Raw genomic sequence first — 21,272 nt, 5'->3', positions numbered from 1 at the left:
GAAAATTTTGTATACTATATAATTATTTTGTATTCTGTCATATCACAATTACTTGTATAAATACAAATTTGCATTGTGTTTTAAGATTAGAAAAATTAACATGAAATTATAGAAGTTTACACTTTATTATGTATATCTCCTGTAAAATGTAGTATGGCATTTGTTAATATTATATTTTTTACATGTTTTTTTTCTATAGATCGATGTGGGCTTAATAACTTGTCGTGTGAAGAAGGTAACTATATCTGAAAAAAAAAGTGTAAACAACAGCAAAAAAAATAATTGAAATTCCTATCTAATTATCAACTCCCACACTACTGCTGCAAGTACAATCTGGCATTGGAAAGACAGATAATAGTAAATAATTGTGTATTACATATCAAGTATAAAACTTCTATACCGGGAAATTCGTATATTTTTATATGCTTATCTCTCTATTCTATCATGATTCATTAATTTACGACATAGATCGTATCATGGTATATGACCTAAGAGTTAAACACTCTATGGCTATTTTATGACGTCACTATGAATACAATAGATATAGAGTCAAGATGGCCTAAACAGGTGATCGAAGGACACTATATTATTTTTTTTATGTGCATAGTGAAATTGGTCAAAAGACTGAAAATATACCTGTATCTTATTTCATAAATGTTGTCTCGATGAGTACAAGTGTATACTTGCTAATATGTGCTTTATTTTTTACCTATAGCAATGCAACAGTATAAAGGACACAGCTGTGATGATGGTAAGTATAAAAAGTATTTCTTTTCACTTTATGTTATTTGAAATCAAGGCAACGTGAAATTTTATTTTATAACATTTCTCGCTATCATTAAGTCATAATTAATGTTCTCCTCTGTGGTTCTCAAAAAACTAGCTGAAGAACAAAATGCAAATATTTTAATCCGTTCAGACTATTATCAAGACCAATTTCATCGGTTTCATCTGTAAACATCTATTTGAAATGTAATTTTAGGGAAAGGCCTTAGTTGTGATAATTCTATTCCAATTTATCATATCGAAAAAAAAAATGTTGAAGTCAAAATAAGAAATGAGTAATCGTTAATCAGAGTTTGTTTACTCCATGATTTAGTACAGCTAAGTCCGTGTTGTATTTTTCTATAGACAATATGTTTTGTTTTCACAGAAGATCCTGATGACGTTCAGGATGCCATAGACTCACCAACACTATCGTCAAAGCTTGAGGTCGTTCTTACTGGACTCAAGTGCAAGGTAACGTAAATACGTGCTTCTCAATTACACAGCGATGCAAATTTACTTCCTGTTACATACAGCTTTTTGTCGATAAATGACACAATCAAGAGCGTAAGCTGTAATTATAATTTCACTTTCCAAAACACTTCATTAATCTTCTTAACAGTTGGTATAGGACAGATTAAGCAAGGGTCACATTCAATCGGCTGTATTTTAAAGATTTTTTTCATGATTTTAATCACAGCCATATCCTTTTTATGGAATCTTTTCCCTTCGACTTCAGTTAATGGAAATATATTAAAAAAAACAAACAAACAAAAAATACCAACATGACAATATAATCATACTCCGAACTCGAACTCAATACAATTAGGACAAAATATACACAAAGAAAATTTTACCCAGAGAATCTTGAAAAAATACAAGGAGGATAAAACCAAGTGTTCTGAAGCATCTTCTGCTTCATCGACGGCAGCCCCATGTTGATCTTGGTCAATTTAAGTAAGTAATGTCACGCTCTCAAATGAGAACAAGGTATACAACAACGGAACCAACATGCAGACTAACGAACATCACACACGTCCAGTTTCATATCGCACAAATAAATCAAATATTTTTTCAATGATATCACTTTTACGACCGTAAAACCTTCCCATAATTTCCTAAAGCCTGCATCATTTGAAACCAGATGTTACGAATTTGTCCGTCAGTTGATGACTTCTTACTCAAAAAGCGTGATAATGGAAATAAGCCTTTGAATATCGAATCAACAACGACTTGTAAACACTATGGATTGGGGATGCATGATTGTTGCTATCCAGAAATGAAAAATTCACATAGGGAAATTGAAATCATCACGTTTATCAAACAGCTTGGTTGAAAGAATTTCGTTGTAAGAAAATATCGAGATAAGCGGCATTGTTGGTTGTTTCTTCCATTATTCCTAAAGGCTCTGGCGATTAAGATCAATAAAAACAAGTTAATGATGAAATTGAAAAGTCGTGTTACTTATATAAGACACATAAAGAGTTAGATAACATAGTCAGACAATGAGTTAAGCTGCATCATACAGCTGTTTCATCCGTACAGAACTCGGCGGTGATATCAAGGGCTTTAATTTTGAAGTCTGGGAGCAACTCAGGGAAAAACAATGTGTTTAGAAGGAAAACCATTATGTAGATGATGAGGCGCATGAGCGCCATTATTGAATATATTTCGTTATTTTCAAATATTTGATCAATTGTGAACAACGTCAAGATATGGTTTTACAAACTTTCCAGAAGTTCATTTCTTCGACACGTCCTAATATTGCAACACCTCAGAAGGATAGACAGATAGACGGAAGGTGAATCAATGAGTGAACATTGAAAATCCTGCGTAATTTTCTACAATTTTTCAACCCATCAGACAGAGATATCCACACTTCCGGTCAGCACATTAAAGCGTGAACCAAAAGTCACAAACATATATGCCATAAGTAGATAATACAAATGTTAGGTTAAATAGATTTACCAACCCAGTAGTGATGGTAGTGATTCGTATCTAGTTCATGTCCCCTTCTTCTGTACACTCTCCGAGATTGCAGGTAGTAGAAGAGATTCGCCGTAACCTGCACCCTACATTTGTATCAGTTTAAATAGTGGAACGATTTCGAATATTTACATGTACATTAATTCTTTGAAAAATAAGCAGACATATAAAAAAATCCGAAATTTATTCAATTATGGCGTCAGTAAACCTCCTCATCTAGATGTTAACTTTTACTTTTCACTTTTTTTCTCAGCCACTTCTACGCTACAAAATTTAGGCTTATAACATCACTGACGAATCCTACAAGTGTGAAACAACTGTATGATGCATTTTCTTTTATTAGTTTTCACAACGTATTTAACTCTTTTATTTGTGTTAAAAAAGTAAGTTTCACGCTTTTTAAAAAAATCAAGCGAACAGAAAAAGGTTTTCCATTAATTTGCAGATATCTTTTCCAGAAGTTTGTGTCATAACTTAGTGTTCGCAGCGCCGGTAATATTCAATAACTAGGAGATGCATTTACTTTTTGGGGTTATACAATTGTTTATTACGTGATTAATACAATGTGCCAGGGTCAGCTGCGGTCATTGACGTCATTTATAATCGTCAACCAGGCCCCATATGCAAATGAGAAATAATCTAATTCTGTATTCGTGTGGATGAATGGCAGACAAAAAATTCCCTCGCTTGAGATTAAGACCGAGATTTCACTACCCACGGAGACACATCCGTCCTTATCCAAAGTTAAGCAGAGACCCTTTCATCTATCCGACAATAGAGTCATATGTTGTTTCTGTAAGTTATGTAATAAACATGTATTTTCATTTCATCTACAGGTTTTCAGGAGTAAAATAAAAATCTGTAACTTAGGTGACACAATTCGAGGTATGGTGACGACAAACTGCAGCAATAGCAGACAAGGAAGTTAAATGGCGACCAGGATAGAGTTTTCCCTGTTTTTTTAATGTAATCAGTGAGATAAGATATTCAAACATAAAATATGACACAAAATGATATCATGGACAACAACAAATATAAAGTTTCGATGAAAACTCCTGTTGCTGGAATTACAGATAAACATGTACATTCAAAGATGATGACGGACGCTATGAATCAGGACCATATCCAATCATGTACATCATTTCCATACAATGTAAAGAAAATTTGTCCATGTCCGGAGTAAAACAAAGTGAAGCGTTAATCTTCCTGAGTGTTTGTTGAACATAATTTTTTTCACTACAGTATTTTATCGATCTCAGTTAACACGTAAATGAACCTATTATCTACTTTCGTCTATCCATTTTTTGAAAATTTGTTTATTGATTTAGATATTATGTGATACATAATGATGTTTGAGAGTTTCTTACTAAATGTGTCATTGTTTCGGGGTTCTTTTGTCCCAATTATGTTATATCATGATGTTTGGCAAATCTATAACAGCATTAAAATGTATTGTTGTAAGATTGTTCACTTGCTTTATTTTAGTAATGTTAAATGAAATAAAATGTTTTAATGTTTGAACGGTATTTTCGTGGTCGATGAAAATACTGCGAATTTAGACACCCGACTACTACCTGTTAGGCCTGTATACATGACAACCCGCGAACTAACCAAGGCAGGAGCAGATTCGAAAATATTTGCTCTGCGAAATAAACAACTATATACAGTACCCCTATCTATAACAATTTATTTTTTATTTCATAACTAATAAAAAGCATTTTAACATTTAAATATATGTTTAAATTGGTGTACTATCTGTTAATTATAATGTCTAAAAAAATTGCGTAACCGTTTGATTAAAAATGTTGTAAAATGGGAGCGACCCAACACTAATTCATTGTCGTTCGGAGAGTGTAAGTGATGGCTTTGCGCATTTGCGACCCTGAATAATTTAGTATATCATAACAATGCGGCGGATTAAAACGAGGTTCCGAAAGGTCAGGTTATGAACTTTGTTGTATCCGATCAAAATAGCGATGGCGGTAGACACAACAGTAAATGTCAACCAGAGATAGTTTTAAGCTGACAATCTTTATTATTTTTTCTCAAAATGTGCTTCTCATTTTGTGAATAGTCTAATTTTAAGTGTTATAACACTCGTCTGAATTCAAATGCACAGAAAAAATAATGAAATCTAACCATTAAGTCCATTTAAACGAAAAATTTCTCTAAATATATTTTGTACTGTACATATATGTAATACGGTGGGTAGTGAAAAAGAATAGGCAACTCTGTTTTTTAAAATACCCTGCATATTTCTGATCGGTCGGTTTATTCAAACGAACACCAACTGATGATAAGAGTGGTATAGCGTTTTTTTATAACGTCATCAGGGTTCTTGTATCTTGTATATATATCTGTGTTCAAACATGCTTTTGTCAATAGTGTTAAAACCGTTTATATTATAAGGTCTGATGACTTTAGTTACATTACTGTATAATTGATAAAGCCATTAGATTTTGAATATTTACACAAGGTTGGATTCTTTCAATACTCTAGTTATATTACAATTGTTTACAAAAACTGTAACGTTTGAGTTATTCAGGTCTCGTGCACACTGTAATTTTCTCCGTTTGACAGCTGGGTGATTTTTACGCTCTGATTTGTTATTTCTACACAAAACATTTCTACTACATTGTGTCAACTATTTGAATGCCTTGCATATTAAATATTAAGTATTCTTGACAAAAAGAAAATGATCTGGGTTATAAAATACTATACAATGCGTACAACTGTATAAATGGGAAATGGTCGGATTGTTTGATGTTCTGGTTTATGAGGTTACTACAGAGAATAATATCTGTTGTGCAGTATTCGCATGACTATGTCTTGTTTTTATAAGAGATTGACAGATATGGTAAGCCGACTAACCCGCCAAGAAAATTAACAATATCTGTACGTCTCTTTTTTTCTTACAACACATATTTATCTGGATATGAACATCACCTAGAGCTCGGGACCTATTCCATTACATAGTCTAAAAGTAGAGCTCATCCTTGTACGGAGCTTGCAGTCTGCGGTGTTATCATTATATTACGACAAGGAACATTGATTGGTAAGTCGCATTAACTCCATCTTGGATTGATTGTACTTTGGTATGTCCATGATAGCCAACCACTGTAAAGTTTAATTATTACTTAAGAATTGAAGATTTGTATTGTTTGAGTTAGAGATAAAGAACGCTCAGTTAAGATTCCATTCAATATGACTATGACTCTAATACTTTCACTCCTGCACAATTTGTATGTATATTGTATCTTGATACACACACATACCATGAAATGTATTCAGACTTACCTGTATGAATACCATATATGCATGTATAGAAACATGCATGTGTGTCACCATACTTTCGGCCAACATGTGCATGTGATGTAAGTTACTTAATACCAAAATAATTAATCAATACTGTTAAATAAGGAATCTATATTCACTTGTTTACATTTACATTGAGTATTAAGAATTATTAGGATAAATTAAGACAGTTTTGTGCTCAATTAGCGCCTTACTTTACGATTATGAGATTATGTATGTTTAAAGTTGCTTTATTTACAAATTTTTGAAATTGGACTTTTACACACTGAATAACTAACAACGTAGGTTCATTGTGCAGGAGTTCACAAAGATGTAATTTTGTCTTTATTATCATGGGAAAGTTTTATGTAATTTGAGTTTGATGATGTTGACGTTATTTTTTAATGCCTTCTCACCCCTTAACTCCCAAATCAGCATTTCTACGTGTTGCGATGTCGGTAGTGAGAAAAACCGCCATAACGTCTTTATTTGTGGAGGTGTTGATCTGCTGATTATGAAAATGAAATGGGCACAAAAAAAGTATCAACAAGGTGCTTGTACAAATAACTTCTAGAAGATGCATCAAAGGCACTGCGTAATTCTTGAATATATATATATATATATATGTATTTGTGTTAGCACGGTAACTCAGCTCAGAGACTGCAGCTTGTTATTTGTTGTACATATCTTATAAACAAAAAACAACAGGGAAAAGAAATGTTGTCAAATGGTCATTTATTAAATGACAGGAACATTTCAAATACAACCATAATATCAATCACTGTTGTTATATGATATATAGATCTGAATGACATTAACTTCAGTCTATATGTACAACAAAAAGATGGGGTACAAATTATCGGCACCGATGAGGGGCGCAAGATACATATGTATGGAGGGATACAGGATATGTAGAAAAATGCACCTCATCACCCCATCTTTTTTTTTTTTTTTTTTTAAATATATTGGCTATTCCAAACATAGTGAAAACCCTACCTAGTTCTTAGTTCATAGTTATTAGCCCGTGACTCTGGGAAATATCCTGTTTGTAACATAGTATTAAATAACCTTAATAAAACAGATGAAAACATCTCTTTGTGCTCAATAAACTATTCACTAAGTATGAAATCAATACCAGCATATTAACCATTGTATAAACCCTTGATTACTTCTAACAATTTATCTATGTTAAAATCTACATCTAATTTCGGTAACAGTCAGTCAGTGTTTGTCTTCCAAAATAGAACTGTCAATGACCTCACCTGCTAAACCTTTAAAATAATTGAAGAAATCCGTTAACGATATATCCCCTGTCTTACATGTCTTACGATTAAAACGATCACGATAAAATTCTTTACGATTATTACATTTAAATAAATTTAGCATGTTCCCTTCCATTCTTAAATTCCATTGTATATTTTCCGACTGGAGACAATACAACATTAACTATATCGGCGCATGATCCGAATGCTCATTGAAGCATTTACTTCAAAACATTTGATAGACGACATAGACGTTTTATCAGTTAACGCGTAGTCAATGACACCGGATACAAAATATTAGTTTACCATCCGGGTCGCCTGTCAGCCGGCCAATGAGGATCGGAACACCACTCAACTTACATAACTGAAGTAGGTTACGACCAAACGTACACACTTGTGAGCCCTCGGAGTTACATGTGACGTCACATGGTTTCCGGAGATAACTAGTAAACTCATCAAGTTGTCGATAGACAATGTCATGTAACGCGTCTAAAGGTATAAAGTCCCGTTTAAGACCATTCCGGCTGTTGAGGTCGCCAATTGCAAACTCCTTACCTAAGGTACCATAATGACCGATATGTTTTCTAACAACGCTGTCATCGTCGAAAGCAAGATAAAACACAGAGCCATCCGGCGGTAAGTATGTTCGTGCTATATAAACCAGTTTCTGACCAGGGAAAAGTCTACCACCATCTCTCATCTACAAAATACTGTCGAATTCTACAGAATCTAGAGAAATATAATCACGTAGCCACGCTTAAACAGACGCAGTACACCACCTCCTTTACATTTTGATCTCACAATTGGTTTAAAATACTCAAAGCCTTTTACATTTACGTCAAAGTCGGAAAATCCTTTTGACGTTTCCGTGAGATGACACACTTACAATATAATGCATGCCCTATTCAGACTACACAGCGAACACTCGAATTAGTATACACTTGCATTCTTCCTGTGACGTGACGTCAAAAAAACGTGCAGCACTTGCCATATCGCACTATACATGTAAATGTCCCAACCCCATTTATACATTTTGTACATTTTTTCGTGACTTTTTTTAAGTTTATGCAACATCAGCTAATGGGACAAACTTTTATTCGCAAGCTCAGTGAGCACTTCATGGTAATTATTGTTGTATTTCTAAACCAACAAGCTTCAGCTGTCGATCATACATTTTTTCATTGAATAAACAAACATCCCTTTTTGTACAGATCAATAATAAACAACACTCCAATATATACAGTGGAATTTATTTACCTTATTTATTTAACATGTTAACGTCCGCTTTTACGGCCTTTTAGCTTTTCAACATTTCAGGAGACGCAATCAATTTGACAATCAAGCTATTATGCACATAAAACAATGTCTGTACTCAGCTTACACAAGTTAATAAATATAAATTCATTGATATAGGTGTCCCATGCTTGTTCATTATAAAGTCCAAACTTGTAGTAAAGAGGAGACACTTACGAATAACTTTGTAAACGAACGGGAGAAATTGGAAAATATTAATAACAAAATACAGAATAACGCATCCCATTCATGTGAATAGTTGTATATTTTACATACAACATACAATGATAAAATACGACATAATTTGTATAATTTAAGCTGATTTAAAAATAACGCTTCAATGGCTCGCTTCCATGACTCCTACAGTTCAAAATGTTGATCAATTTGCGAGGACTTTTAGTCAGTGCCAAATTCATGTTAATTCAATTTGTTTCTATAGCAACACAAAGTTTGTTTTTTTATATACCACTCAGCTTCATATGTTGATATCGTCGTGATTTTCTCACATCAATGCTTTTGCTAAAAGCAACCGGCTGCAAGACTACGACAATCATTATGTTAAAAGGCCTATATCACTAAAGTCACGACAAATATCTCACCATAGGTGTATAAACATATTGTGTTGAAAATCTGATATTTTCTTAAATCCAGGCGTTTGCTGATAGCAACCGGCGACAAGAGTACAACAACCATTGTGTTCATTAACATTAAGTTTAAAGACATGCCATATCTCACCGTGGTTGCTTGAACAACTTCTGCGTCATTCATGCAGACTTCCAGTATTTTTTTTTTTAATTTTAAGTAGTGAACATCCAGTGCAGTCGGTTTTCCCAGTTTCCCTATTATTGTATAATTTGACTCTGTATTGTGTTTTTTTTTATTCACTTGAAATAATCAATGTTCGATTTTGCCTTAGTTTTATTGAATTTGAGTTTGGATTATAATTATGTTGACACAAAGGTATTTTCAGTTATTTCTTTCAGTTTTCAATTACAAACCCCACAGATAAAGTGAAAATGTCTAGACATTCAAATGGCCAACCAGGTTTTGACTTTTAGGTGATCATCAATATAACTAAACAAATACAGAAAAAACACGTTGAAAAAATGATTTTGTTTTTCTACTAAGTTGTGACATCTGAAAATAAATATTTAATGAGGCTTGTAATTTAGAAACTTCTTAAATACACCAGAACTTACACAATATGCATAGAAAAACTTTCATTTGATGCTTCCTGAGATTGTTTTTACACACAAGATCAACGTTTTTCACAAATTTCAAAGTTTGGTTGCTATGAAATTCTAACAAATAATTTTTTTAGTTTCATATACATTCTAACGGTTGCCTAAACTGTTGATGCTGTTATACAAAACTTTTCTTGTGTAATGAAATTCACGCAGACCAAAATAACATTTTCTAATTAGCTAACAACATCAAATATTCGAAAAACGAGCTGGTAACCATGACAACAACCATAAATCAGTACATTTCTGGCATATAAACCCTTTAGAGTCCTCCTCTAGTAGTTCATAATACTATGAAATTCGGATATATTCTTTTATTTACTTTCATCGTCGAAAACATTTGCTAATGACAGAAAATTGATATTTTTCCAAGTGATTAAACATTCTGGCTGTTATGGCAACGTCATTATTCGTATAACATACTTTTTGTCAAAATTTTGGAAAGCCTGTAATCCTATACCTAATGATACTTATTCCAATAGATAAGTCTTTCATCATAATCTACATTATGTACTTTGATTGCTTCCTGTCTTGTCAATACATCACTATTGAGTAAGTTAGTCGCGAGAGATTATGTATTGTGCGCCATGTGATATACAGCTTCCATCAACTGGTGTTACGGTCTGGTTTGTCATTTGACATGTTGTACTTTAATTTCTAAAGTTAACATCTTAATGTACAGTTTTCATTTAATTCTCATAAAAAGTATAATATTCGCCGTAAAAATCCATCTTATCAAAATATCTGATTTTGACATTGTGTTTTAAAAATCGATTGAAAACTATTTTTAATGATACTTCGTTTTTATCGTTTTGCTCAAAAAGCCACTCGAACAATGTTAACTGCTCAAATACAGTTTCAGTTTGCCACTCGTTGAAGTTAATAGTCAAATCTTAAAAACATCCCACTGACCAAGCATAACCACTTAACTAGTATTTGTATAACCTGTAATACGATACCACCCTTATAATTAACCTGTATCAAAATAAAATTGATAGCGACCTCAACATTTATTTAACAATACATACCGGAATTCCATGTAAATAATTCATATATGATTTCCCATCCCTTTGACTCTAACAGCTTATAGTTGTTTCCATAAGTTGGTGACTTAGGATCGCAAATTATTGCCTCCTTCCTAAAAATAAACATGCAAATACATTATTTGTCATTTAGAATAAATGTAAACAATTCTTCTAAAACTCTTCTAATCTTTTCAAGTTTTCCAAAAATATCATTAAATCAAATATATAGTTAAAATCTAATAATATCCTCAATACGTGATACGTTAACTTAGATCTATCTATGCACTTACAATGCTCATCAACACACCTGTGTATTGATTAACTACTTGAACGACAAAGCCAAATCTCCAATGTTGTATGCGTTTTTATGTAATGTCGTATTGTGGGTTACATATGAGGATTTATGTTTCGTGATTAAACACTGAAAGTGTGTTTTATATTCTAGCATTAATATCAAGGAGAACAATTATGGTAAGCTTTGACGAATTGATACCGGAACTTGGAGGTTTCGGGCGTTACCAGAAAAGACTTCTTCTATTGCTAAGTCTACCTACGGCTTCATCAGCGATGTTCATGATCATGATGGTATTTGCGCTGTATACACCAAACCATAGGTAAGATAAGACACAAAGCATTTACAAATCACGGAACAGAATGAACTTCTTCCAACAGATTAACATGGTGTACAATTTTGTAACCAATGGTGCTAAGATTCTAAATGTCGAAGCCATGAAGACGATTGCAAAAAAAAAAAAAAAAAACACAAAACAAACAAAAAACAAAAAAACACAAGGTTATCAAAAGAAATGTTAAAACGTAGCTTGGGAAGGGGTTACTAGCTTCAAAATACTATAAATTTCGAAATAATTTGCACATGTCTAATAAGTACATGTGTATAATTTGAGCAGTGGCATTATTTAAATGAAAACTTGGTATGCAGATTGTTTATGAAAAAAATCCTATGAAGGGGGTGACTACCTGTTATACATCTTTTTATTCTCATTCTCTCTAAATCAGTCTCATTTGAAAATTTCCAATTGTGCTTATTTACATGTAGTAGTAGTGATTTATAGATATGTTATCTCTATATTAGTCTATATCATGGATGCAGTGAACTGATGTGTAGTATCTCTATATACGTCTTTATTATTATTTCACAATATATCGATAATCAATTATATTTGTATATATTTGAAGAGTCCTAAAAAGTTTATGAGTGGAGAAAAAAGTTTTGGGCCCTTAAGGAATGAGCGCGGTACGACCAAACATAATTTGGCTTGTTGATAGTCTTCCTGGCTTGTGATATCAAGTTTGCGATGACACTCCATATTCAAAACTAAAAATGTCTGTTGACAATCAATACATTACTCATTAGCAATTGTTAAATATAAGCATATCTCACATGTCTATTTTCAAATCTTAAATAATTCCATTGTGGTTTATTTCCGGATTCGAAATAGAAAAAATATCGTCACATTAGCATAAATGAAGATAATAGACATTAGAAAAGAGGGTTAGCACTTATCCTAGTTCACGTCTAGACACGTTTTTAATCAAAATGGGTTTGGGTTACATTTTTATTAATCATAATTTCGGAATCGGATAAGAGGGACTTCTTTTCGTGACTATTGATCCAAATGCAACGTTTTGAATACATGATTGCTTATTCATCATACAAGCCTCATAATAGTGATAACAATCAATGCTGATATATTTTGACATTTGGTTTCCCTCAATCATCTCCTCAAATTCCTCAAAGTCCTAGTAGAATGTTACAACTATATGATGCAGCTGAATTTATTACTTAGCTCTACCATACTTAATTGGAAATGTTATTCAAAGGTATCGTTACTTTGAGCGAAGTTCACAAACTGTTTTATGTGAATTGGATTTAAAATATGCAGACTGTCACTGTCTTTCATTATGATACTAACTATTCTTATTTTCACCTAGGTGCAAACATCCCCTGAGCTCAAATGACATGAATATTTCCTCTGATGTTCGTTTCATTGTTTCCAAATGCAACTTATATCAATTTATTGAGGAGCCGCTTAATTCGTCGGATGTCAGTTTGTCTAATGTTTCCAAGCACAATCGCCAAATGCCTTGTCAGGCTTGGGATTATGACGAGGATGTTTTTAAATCAACATTCACCACCACCGTAGGTATTTTAGTATGAAGACTTCAGACCCTTGCCATGTTGTCTAAAACCATCCGCAGCATGTCAAAACATGTATGTTTTTAAAACTTGTGAGTACCATTAAATTCGTCAAACATTTGGATATCAGTATTAGTTTTACTCTATTTTTTCCATTGTCTATTTAACTGCGAAGCATTGAAAACCATATATCGACATATGTATCTTATGTCACTATCAGACAGTGTGATGGCAATAAGATCCCTCAGATCGGCCGCGTGGTTATTTTGGTTAACAAAGGGTAGTAGCCATGTAAACAAGACATATATTTGCAAATCACACAACTGTCCTCTGTGTCATATCATACTTCTTATACAGAAAATAATATGAGAGTTTCCGCTTATCGTTAAGACATACGGGTCATATGCTAAATATAATCCTATACCGTGCAATGTAATAAAGATTTTATCAAAACAACAAAGAAACTACCAACATGTCTACACAATCATGAAATAATGTGCGTGAATAAACGAATGATTTACACGAATAATGATGAGAGAGAGGACGGTTATTACCTGCCTGTCTCGTTTTCAAGTAATTCAATAGTGGCACGATTCAAACCATGTAAATATACTTGACATTTCAAAAAAGTACCAAATTTATTCATTTTTAATTTCTTGTTTTTTAAACACAAAACAGTCATCACCTGATCTCGCAACGGATTGTATGGGCTTCGCAAGATGTTTTTTAAAGTTATTCCATAAATTTAGCTTCTTATGAAAACGAAAACAAAACATTTAAGAGTGGGGTACAGTTTGTTCACATAGGCATGTAAAGAACACACCGGAAGACCGATAGAAGAAAACATATCAAGTGTTTTGTATGTTGATCACTATGATAACTAAATTAATTAAAATCCCACGTTTTGTGACATCGGTTAAACATATTCTTTTCATGAAAAAACATTTAAATATTTTCTATTTACATTTTACATATCACAAATGTCATTACGTCAAATACCACAACAGCCAGATCCTTATATATCAAACTGATACGCCCAAAAGGTAAATATTAACAAAATGCAGACATACCACCCCATAGTAGCATTGACTACTCCTTTCCCCTGATGTTATCATGTTGATACACACACATGGAGAGAATCAGTAAGACGCCAGGGTTTCCCCCTCGACAGACAGACAGACCGACAGACAGTGTGATAGACAGACAGACAGACAGACAGACAGACAGATATATATATAATTAAAACAGCTTCAATTAGCGTCTTAGATTGTAACACGCACTCTCTACATATATTATGCCTAATGTTGGAAACAAAAACAAAGGAGTAAAATTTTTGAAAAATCAATCATACACACATTGATAACCTTTGCAAAACTAGGGTATTTACTTCCACTTTACAGAACTTATAATTAAAAGGTATCCATAGATTGCGAAATGATATAGGCCAAATAATTTGCACTATATGAGGATCTCTTCGGGTTAGAGAAGTAGAGAGTCGCTGTCACTTATCGGTATGAGAATAATGAGAATAACACACGTGAAAATGAACCAATAGCTAAACTCTCTGATGATTCTGCTTTAGACACGCATGTGATTATTAAGTACATGTACATTTGAAGTACTCGAAACAATTAAAGAATATTTTTTAAAGTTAAAATTTTAATTGGTTACAAAAAGGCAAGGGTATCTATCTACTGTCTTATATTCATACATTGACGTGAAGGCATCCACATTTTAAGCAGAACAAAAATCTCCAAATGAAAGGCATTAGTAAAACATTTATTTCATCTGAGGTAAAAACTTTATGTTATTGTATTAGGAAAAACTATACGTTAATATTTGGAAGTGCAATACACATGTATGATATTGTATTTCCAGCATAACCTTGTATGCGAGGAAAGCGTTAAAATATCTCATGCACAAATGATATTTTTCTTCGGTGTTGTAATGGGAGACATACTGTTTGGACAGCTGTCTGATTAGTAAGTAATTTCGTGAATATGTATCACCATTCAGGGCGAAACCTGATTCAGCAACCATTTCATATTTCGATATCATGGGTAATCAGCTTTTGTATGAAGTGATGTCCTGAAAAAGAACAGAAATGATTTCAAACTTCAGATATGTTGCCCAAAACGATACTTGATCTATAACATAAACTTAATTGTGTGAAGGACCTCGAGCTACCAGTTATTGATAAAGGGTGGTTTCTGGGCTGTTTTTTTTAAGCTTTGAGCAATTGTCATTTACATAAATGATTTTGTATTTTCCCATAGCATCGGGCGAAAGAGGACGTTGATTATGGCCATTTCTATCCTGTTTTTGTCCGGAATGGCAGCGTCTTGGTCCCCGGAGTATTATACCTTTGTCATAATACAGTTTGTCAATGGAGCCGCCTGCAGGGGAGTTTCGGTTTTGGGTTTTGTGTTAGGTACATGTTATGATGGAACTTATATACCTGTATGTGTCGTTACGGAACATGTTTTGGTTTTTGGTACATTTATATACCTGTATGTGTCGTTACGTAACATGTTTTGGTTTTTGGTACGTTTATATACCTGTATGTGTCGTTATGGAACATGTTTTGTTTGATGACATTTATATACCTGTATGTGTCGTTACAAAACATGTTTTGTTTTTTATGACATTTATATACCTGTATGTGTCGTTACAAAACATGTTTTGATGTTTGTGATATTCATATACCTATATGTGTCGTTACGTAACATGTTTTGATGTTTGTGACATTTATATACCTGTATGTGTCGTTACGGAACATGTTTTGTTTTTTATGACATTTATATACCTGTATGTGTCGTTACAAAACATGTTTTGTTTATTGATGACATTTATATACCTGTATGTGTCGTTACGTAACATGTTTTGTTTGATGACATTTATATACCTGTATGTGTCGTTACAAAACATGTTTTGGTTTTTGGTACGTTTATATACCTGTATGTGTCGTTATGGAACATGTTTTGGTTTTTGGTACGTTTATATACCTGTATGTGTCGTTACGTAACATGTTTTGATGTTTGTGACATTTATATACCTGTATGTGTCGTATCAGAGCATTTTTGTTATTTGCGACAGTGTCGTTATGTTGCATGTTTTGATTTTTGTGTATGTCGTTATGACGTGACAGTTATGTGCCGTGTTTGCTTATATTGCATTAGTACGCCCTGGTGAGTTTGTTTTAGTGTTTGTAACAGCTATATGTTATCATTGGTTATGCTTTTTGTATTTGTGGCGTCTCAGATGACCTTGTATTCATCACAGGTATTTCTCGTTAGGAAGCCTGGTTTATTGTTATGTCTGGTAAATTTAATCTTGATGTTCTTGTGATTTTGAGGCGAGCCTATCTCCATTCATGTGAGTCTGCGTATTAAGATCTCATTTGCAATGTGGTTATGTTGCCGTTTTATAAATCTTCCATCTTTAATTTCATGAAACATTCGTTTATTGAAGGAAACATTGAATTTCCTCGGTTAGAACTGTTAAATAACTTTTTCTATGACTAAATAAGAATCAAATACTGGAAGTTCGATTGTGTTTTACAGGTCTGGAGTTTGTTGGTCCAAGTGTACGTGTGTGGTTTGGGCAGATTTTCAACATAAGCTTCGCAACAGGCCTGTGCTTACTTTGTGGTGTGGGATTCCTTATTAAAGACTGGCAATATATACAGATTGTCTCTAGTTCACCCATAATCGTCTTTGTTTCCTATTGGTTGTAAGTCAGTATCTGTTAACTATTGTTTTTGGCTGTGTGGTATATTTTTAAGATAGGGTTTTTCATAAATATGTCCAACGCAATTATCAAATGATGGATACATGCAAAATAACAATTAAAGATTATCGACGTGGTATTGAAATTTGGGTCGAACTTTTTCGGAATGACAATACAACATATTCAACATATGAAATTTGTGTAACGTATTTTTGAACAAGAAGAATGAAATAGTGATGTTTAACCACGAGTGGTATGTCTGTATAAATTGAAGATAATAAGACTTTTTTCACTAAATTCTCAGACCACGAACAATTTTAACACGTTTTATGTATCCCTTACTGTATAGGACTTCGACAATCTGTCAAATGATCGCTAACTGTGAAAGAATTAAGTTATGAAAGAAGAAATGTGAATTAGTAGGCATGGTGTATCTTATCATGAACTAATACTTCTGTTACAGCATTTTAGACGAGTCACCGCGCTGGCTTTTGAGTAAAGGCAGAACCGAGGAGGCAAAGACAATATTACACAAAATTGCTCTCATGAACAATAAGATTCCTGCTGAAGACCTTCTTCAACGAATAGAAAATATAGAAAATGTCCACAAAGGAAAACTCTGGAGCTTATTCAAGAACAGGACTCTTACTTTACGAACTTTAGTTATCTTCTTTAATTGGTGAGTATATTTGCTGATGATTGAAGTCGTATTGTATTGTGCTGCAAGTAAATGTGTGTGTAAGAAGCGGGGGGGGCACTAGGACTGTGGTGATTTAGACTTGGTTTAAAGACTAAACACAAATTCATTCTACAAAATCTTGAATATGTGAGAGTGATAAGTATTCACCGATGGACATATTGGTAGGCACTTTCATATCGACATGCAAGAAAGTTGAAGACAATTATCGTTCTTTCGAAACCTACGTATGGAATATGAAAATATATTTATTTTGGAAATTTTGAAATGTGCAATATTAAAAAAAACGGCAGATATTTAATTTTGTAGGAGAAATTGAAACCTGTACTTGAAAGTACAGTCAATTGAATCCTAGGCAACAGTAACAGATAATATGTTATAGTTTGCAACTGTTGAAATAAAAACATAGATGTATGGCGAACGTGAGTATGCACGTTCGGGGAGATGATAAATTGTGCGAAGGATCCATTCTCTATTCTTGTTTGAAACACGTGCACACTATTAGTACTGCATTATAAAAAATAGTATAACTACAGCAACAGCAATACAGAAATTTAACAGAGTAAACATTTCCGTGTTGTTGTATGTTTTAAAAGGTGTACAATTCAAATATAGGGATGAGGCCTCTAAACGCCATTGCATCACTTTATTTCCCTCTGTCAACAGGTTTGCAGTGGGAATGACGTATTACGGCGTGTTCCTGCATGCAGAAAACCTAGGAGGCAGTTTTTATCTAGCCATTTTCCTTCTATCTATCATTGAAGTTCCCATACTCTTCTTCAACATGTACCTATTAAACAAATTCGGGAGAAGGAGAGTCCACTGCTTCATGATGCTGATTGGGGGACTCTCCTGTATATGTACTATAATGCCGGTGGTATTTGGAGGAGAAGGTAAGTATGGTTGGATGAAGCACAAAACCATTTATTGGCTAATACATATTATAGGTATTTATGCTCTCGATGATGCTTATATTGTTGTTGTTGTTGTTGTTGTTGTTGTTGTTGTTGTTGTTGTTGTTGTTGTTGTTGTTGTTGTTGACGGAAGAGATTACTTTGTTCTGATGTACATTCGAATGATATGTACCATTTTGTTGGAAGGTCTACGGCAATCAATGAACTAAGAAATAAGAAACTCGTTACTTAGACACTAAGAGAAGGAAGGATATGTAATAGATATGAATGATATTAAGAGATATCTAAATTTTGACAAACATCAAATTTCATGTTTACATAGCAATGTTAAATCAATATCAGGTGGTTTAAATAGAGTTTTGAGTTTTGCAAAAATGAATATTGGGTAAATTTTCTCTCAAATGATCGCTAGAGACGGTGCATTGTATGTTGGAATATTTTCATAAGACAAGCATCATCAGATTGTAGGATGTTAAGTCACCTTTCTCCTGTGGTTTGCTGTCCATCGTCCATCAATAGCTCTTGTTATCGTTATTTCCTGATTGAATGTAGGCAGAATCGCTCTCAAATTGTATATGGATGTTTCCCATGGTCATTAGTGCTCTCTCTCTCTCTCTCTCTCTCTCTCTCTCTCTCTCTCTCTCTCTCTCTCTCTCTCTCTCTCTCTCTCTCTCTCAGCGCTATTCCAACTTTGAGACAATCAGGACAACAGAATGGTACACAGAAAGTCATCTTCTCCGTTTAGTATGTAAGCTTACTGCTGCTATTTCCTTTGAGCTAAATAAAATAAAATACTTTCATATACATATACCCCTTGGTCTCTTTTATTTTATTTTGAGACTGAGAAATGGACAGTGGTTGGTCTTGTTGCATTTTTATGGATGAAGACAAATTTTGAAAGAATGAATGACCCCTTCAATTGTCTCCAATTTTAGACAATTGCTATAAAAGATCAGCGTTGAATACTCCGGTATAATAGGGTGCGCTAAAGCGATTTATGTGCAAATTTTCACGTCTTTTGTAATAACCAAGATGAGCTGGACAATGAAAGTGTGTTGTAAAAATGACACAAAACTTCAGTACAATACATGTAAAGTTAATTCTACAAAATATACACGTATTTTTGGTATTTTGCAGCTATAAAGAAAATGTGCAAGACAACATGAGATTACCATATATTTCTTGACAACAACATCAATAAGTGAAACATAAGACAATGTTAGAGTTATTATGACTAATTTACATCGATGTAATTTTAGAATTACAACCACTGATCCTTGCTCTTGCTGTCCTTGGGAAAATGGGTGCATCTGCATCTTTTGGGACCATTTACGTCTTAACGGGAGAGTTGTTTCCGACAGTTATTCGAAATGGAGCCGTCGGTACAAGCTCTAGCTTCGCGAGGATTGCTTCAATGCTAGCGCCGTATGTAGCAAAGCTTGTGAGTAAAATATCACTTTCTAACATATAAAATCCTCCAGTAAATCCTGTAGCAGTTTCGTTTCAATTGCAGCGCTTGCGTTTAGGGCTCAACATCGACATTTGATTTTCCTTACTACCTCTATATATTTTGAATTACCAAGGGAAATTTGATATTTTCGATGATGATAGTGTTATACTGTTTGCATAAATACTTAATTCATACTTAACAGAATCTTTTATTTTTCTATATATCTTATGAATTAATATGAATTTGATCCACATATGTACGGCAGTATATATAAATTGTATGACGCTACAATCAGAAGTTGTTTTTATGATAACTATTTGGTTTACAATTGTAGGGCACAGTTGGTGTAATTCGTTTTGGAAAAGCCATTCCCCTGATCATTTTTGGAGCTTGCTCAATCATAGCTGGCCTTTGCTCGTTACTCCTACCCGAAACTATGGGCTGTCGACTTCCAGACACCATAAATGAAGCTATTAACTTCAATCTGTAAGTATCTATTGGGAAAATATTCGAGTTATTTTTGTTATTTTTCGATATTTCGATCAGTCAATTGTGCTCCATTATAGACATATAAATTCATCTCTTTATTCCAAAACATCTGTAAAGACTATACAATAATAACACAAATACACTAAAGGTTTTTTAAAACAACACACATTCTTATGTTAAGCCTTCGACAAGAATCAGGCCAGGAAAGTGAGATCGCAGAACTGGATCATTTGAACGAAGATCAATGTGACGACTGAAGAGCAAATCCGATATAGGTGGTTGTGTATGTATGTAAACGTATCAGTGAATGTTGAAATAGAGTGGGTCAGCTCTAAATTATGGACATCGAATTAAGATAGAATACACACATACTTATCAACATGAAAAATCATTCACTTAGTCATTTTCTGATTTGTCACCAAGTAAAGATACATAATCGCATATCATGTGATCAACCGAATGTCATGTGATCACCTGCATGTCATGTGATCGGGCGCTTTCATGTAATCAACTGCAGATCATGTGATCAACTAGATTTTACAAAACAACCAAACATTATTTACGCACACTGGACACTGTCCAAACGCACTGAGTCCAGTACAATTCACATGTGCGCTAAATAGAATAAAGTATACGGATGTATTCACCGTTGAACAATTAACACATGATCTAAGATCTAGAGTTTACAGGTGTATGTAAAACAGTGTATAAACTGCCTATTCAATCACATGTTAACAACTTTAAATCATCCTTGCCTCATAGAGACTCCACAATAGATAGTTAGCATAACCGACGGGTCTAGATTGATGAAATAGCTGAATAATGAAGTTTAAGTGTTTCCTTGGGTATATTGTTTTTATTCCAAAGTTGTCCTGTAATAACTTTATGTTGTATATTTAGAAAAGATTTCAAGGAATTTCAGGGTTAAACTTTCTCTTTTCAATCAATAGTCAGGAAAATATCTTC

General features: G+C 33.5%; 1 protein-coding gene across 1 annotated transcript; it reads left to right on the top strand.

The window, feature by feature from the left end:
- Positions 1–11,337: 11,337 nt before the first annotated feature.
- On the top strand, positions 11,338–20,563 carry LOC132547998 (organic cation transporter protein-like). The gene is made up of 10 exons (XM_060211811.1): positions 11,338–11,483; positions 12,823–13,030; positions 14,906–15,009; positions 15,304–15,458; positions 16,591–16,759; positions 17,220–17,435; positions 18,120–18,346; positions 19,627–19,808; positions 20,152–20,303; positions 20,488–20,563. The coding sequence occupies exons 1-10, from the start codon at positions 11,338–11,340 to the stop codon at positions 20,561–20,563; spliced, it is 1,635 nt and encodes a 544-aa protein (XP_060067794.1).
- The last annotated feature ends 709 nt before the right edge of the window (positions 20,564–21,272 follow it).

This window comes from Ylistrum balloti, unplaced genomic scaffold (genome assembly GCF_031769215.1).
Source record: "Ylistrum balloti isolate Yb309-2 unplaced genomic scaffold, AGI_CSIRO_Ybal_v1 Utg369992, whole genome shotgun sequence".
Taxonomy (NCBI): Eukaryota; Metazoa; Mollusca; class Bivalvia; order Pectinida; family Pectinidae; genus Ylistrum; species Ylistrum balloti.
This window is presented reverse-complemented; position numbering and strand designations above follow the sequence as displayed.

Coding starts and splice junctions, on each gene's coding strand:
- LOC132547998 (XM_060211811.1), top strand. CDS start 11,338: ATGGTAAGCTTTGACGAATTGATACCGGAACTTGGAGGTTTCGGGCGT. Junction 18,347..19,626: donor GGTGGTATTTGGAGGAGAAG/GTAAGTATGGTT, acceptor ATGTAATTTTAG/AATTACAACCACTGATCCTT. Junction 19,809..20,151: donor CGCCGTATGTAGCAAAGCTT/GTGAGTAAAATA, acceptor TTACAATTGTAG/GGCACAGTTGGTGTAATTCG.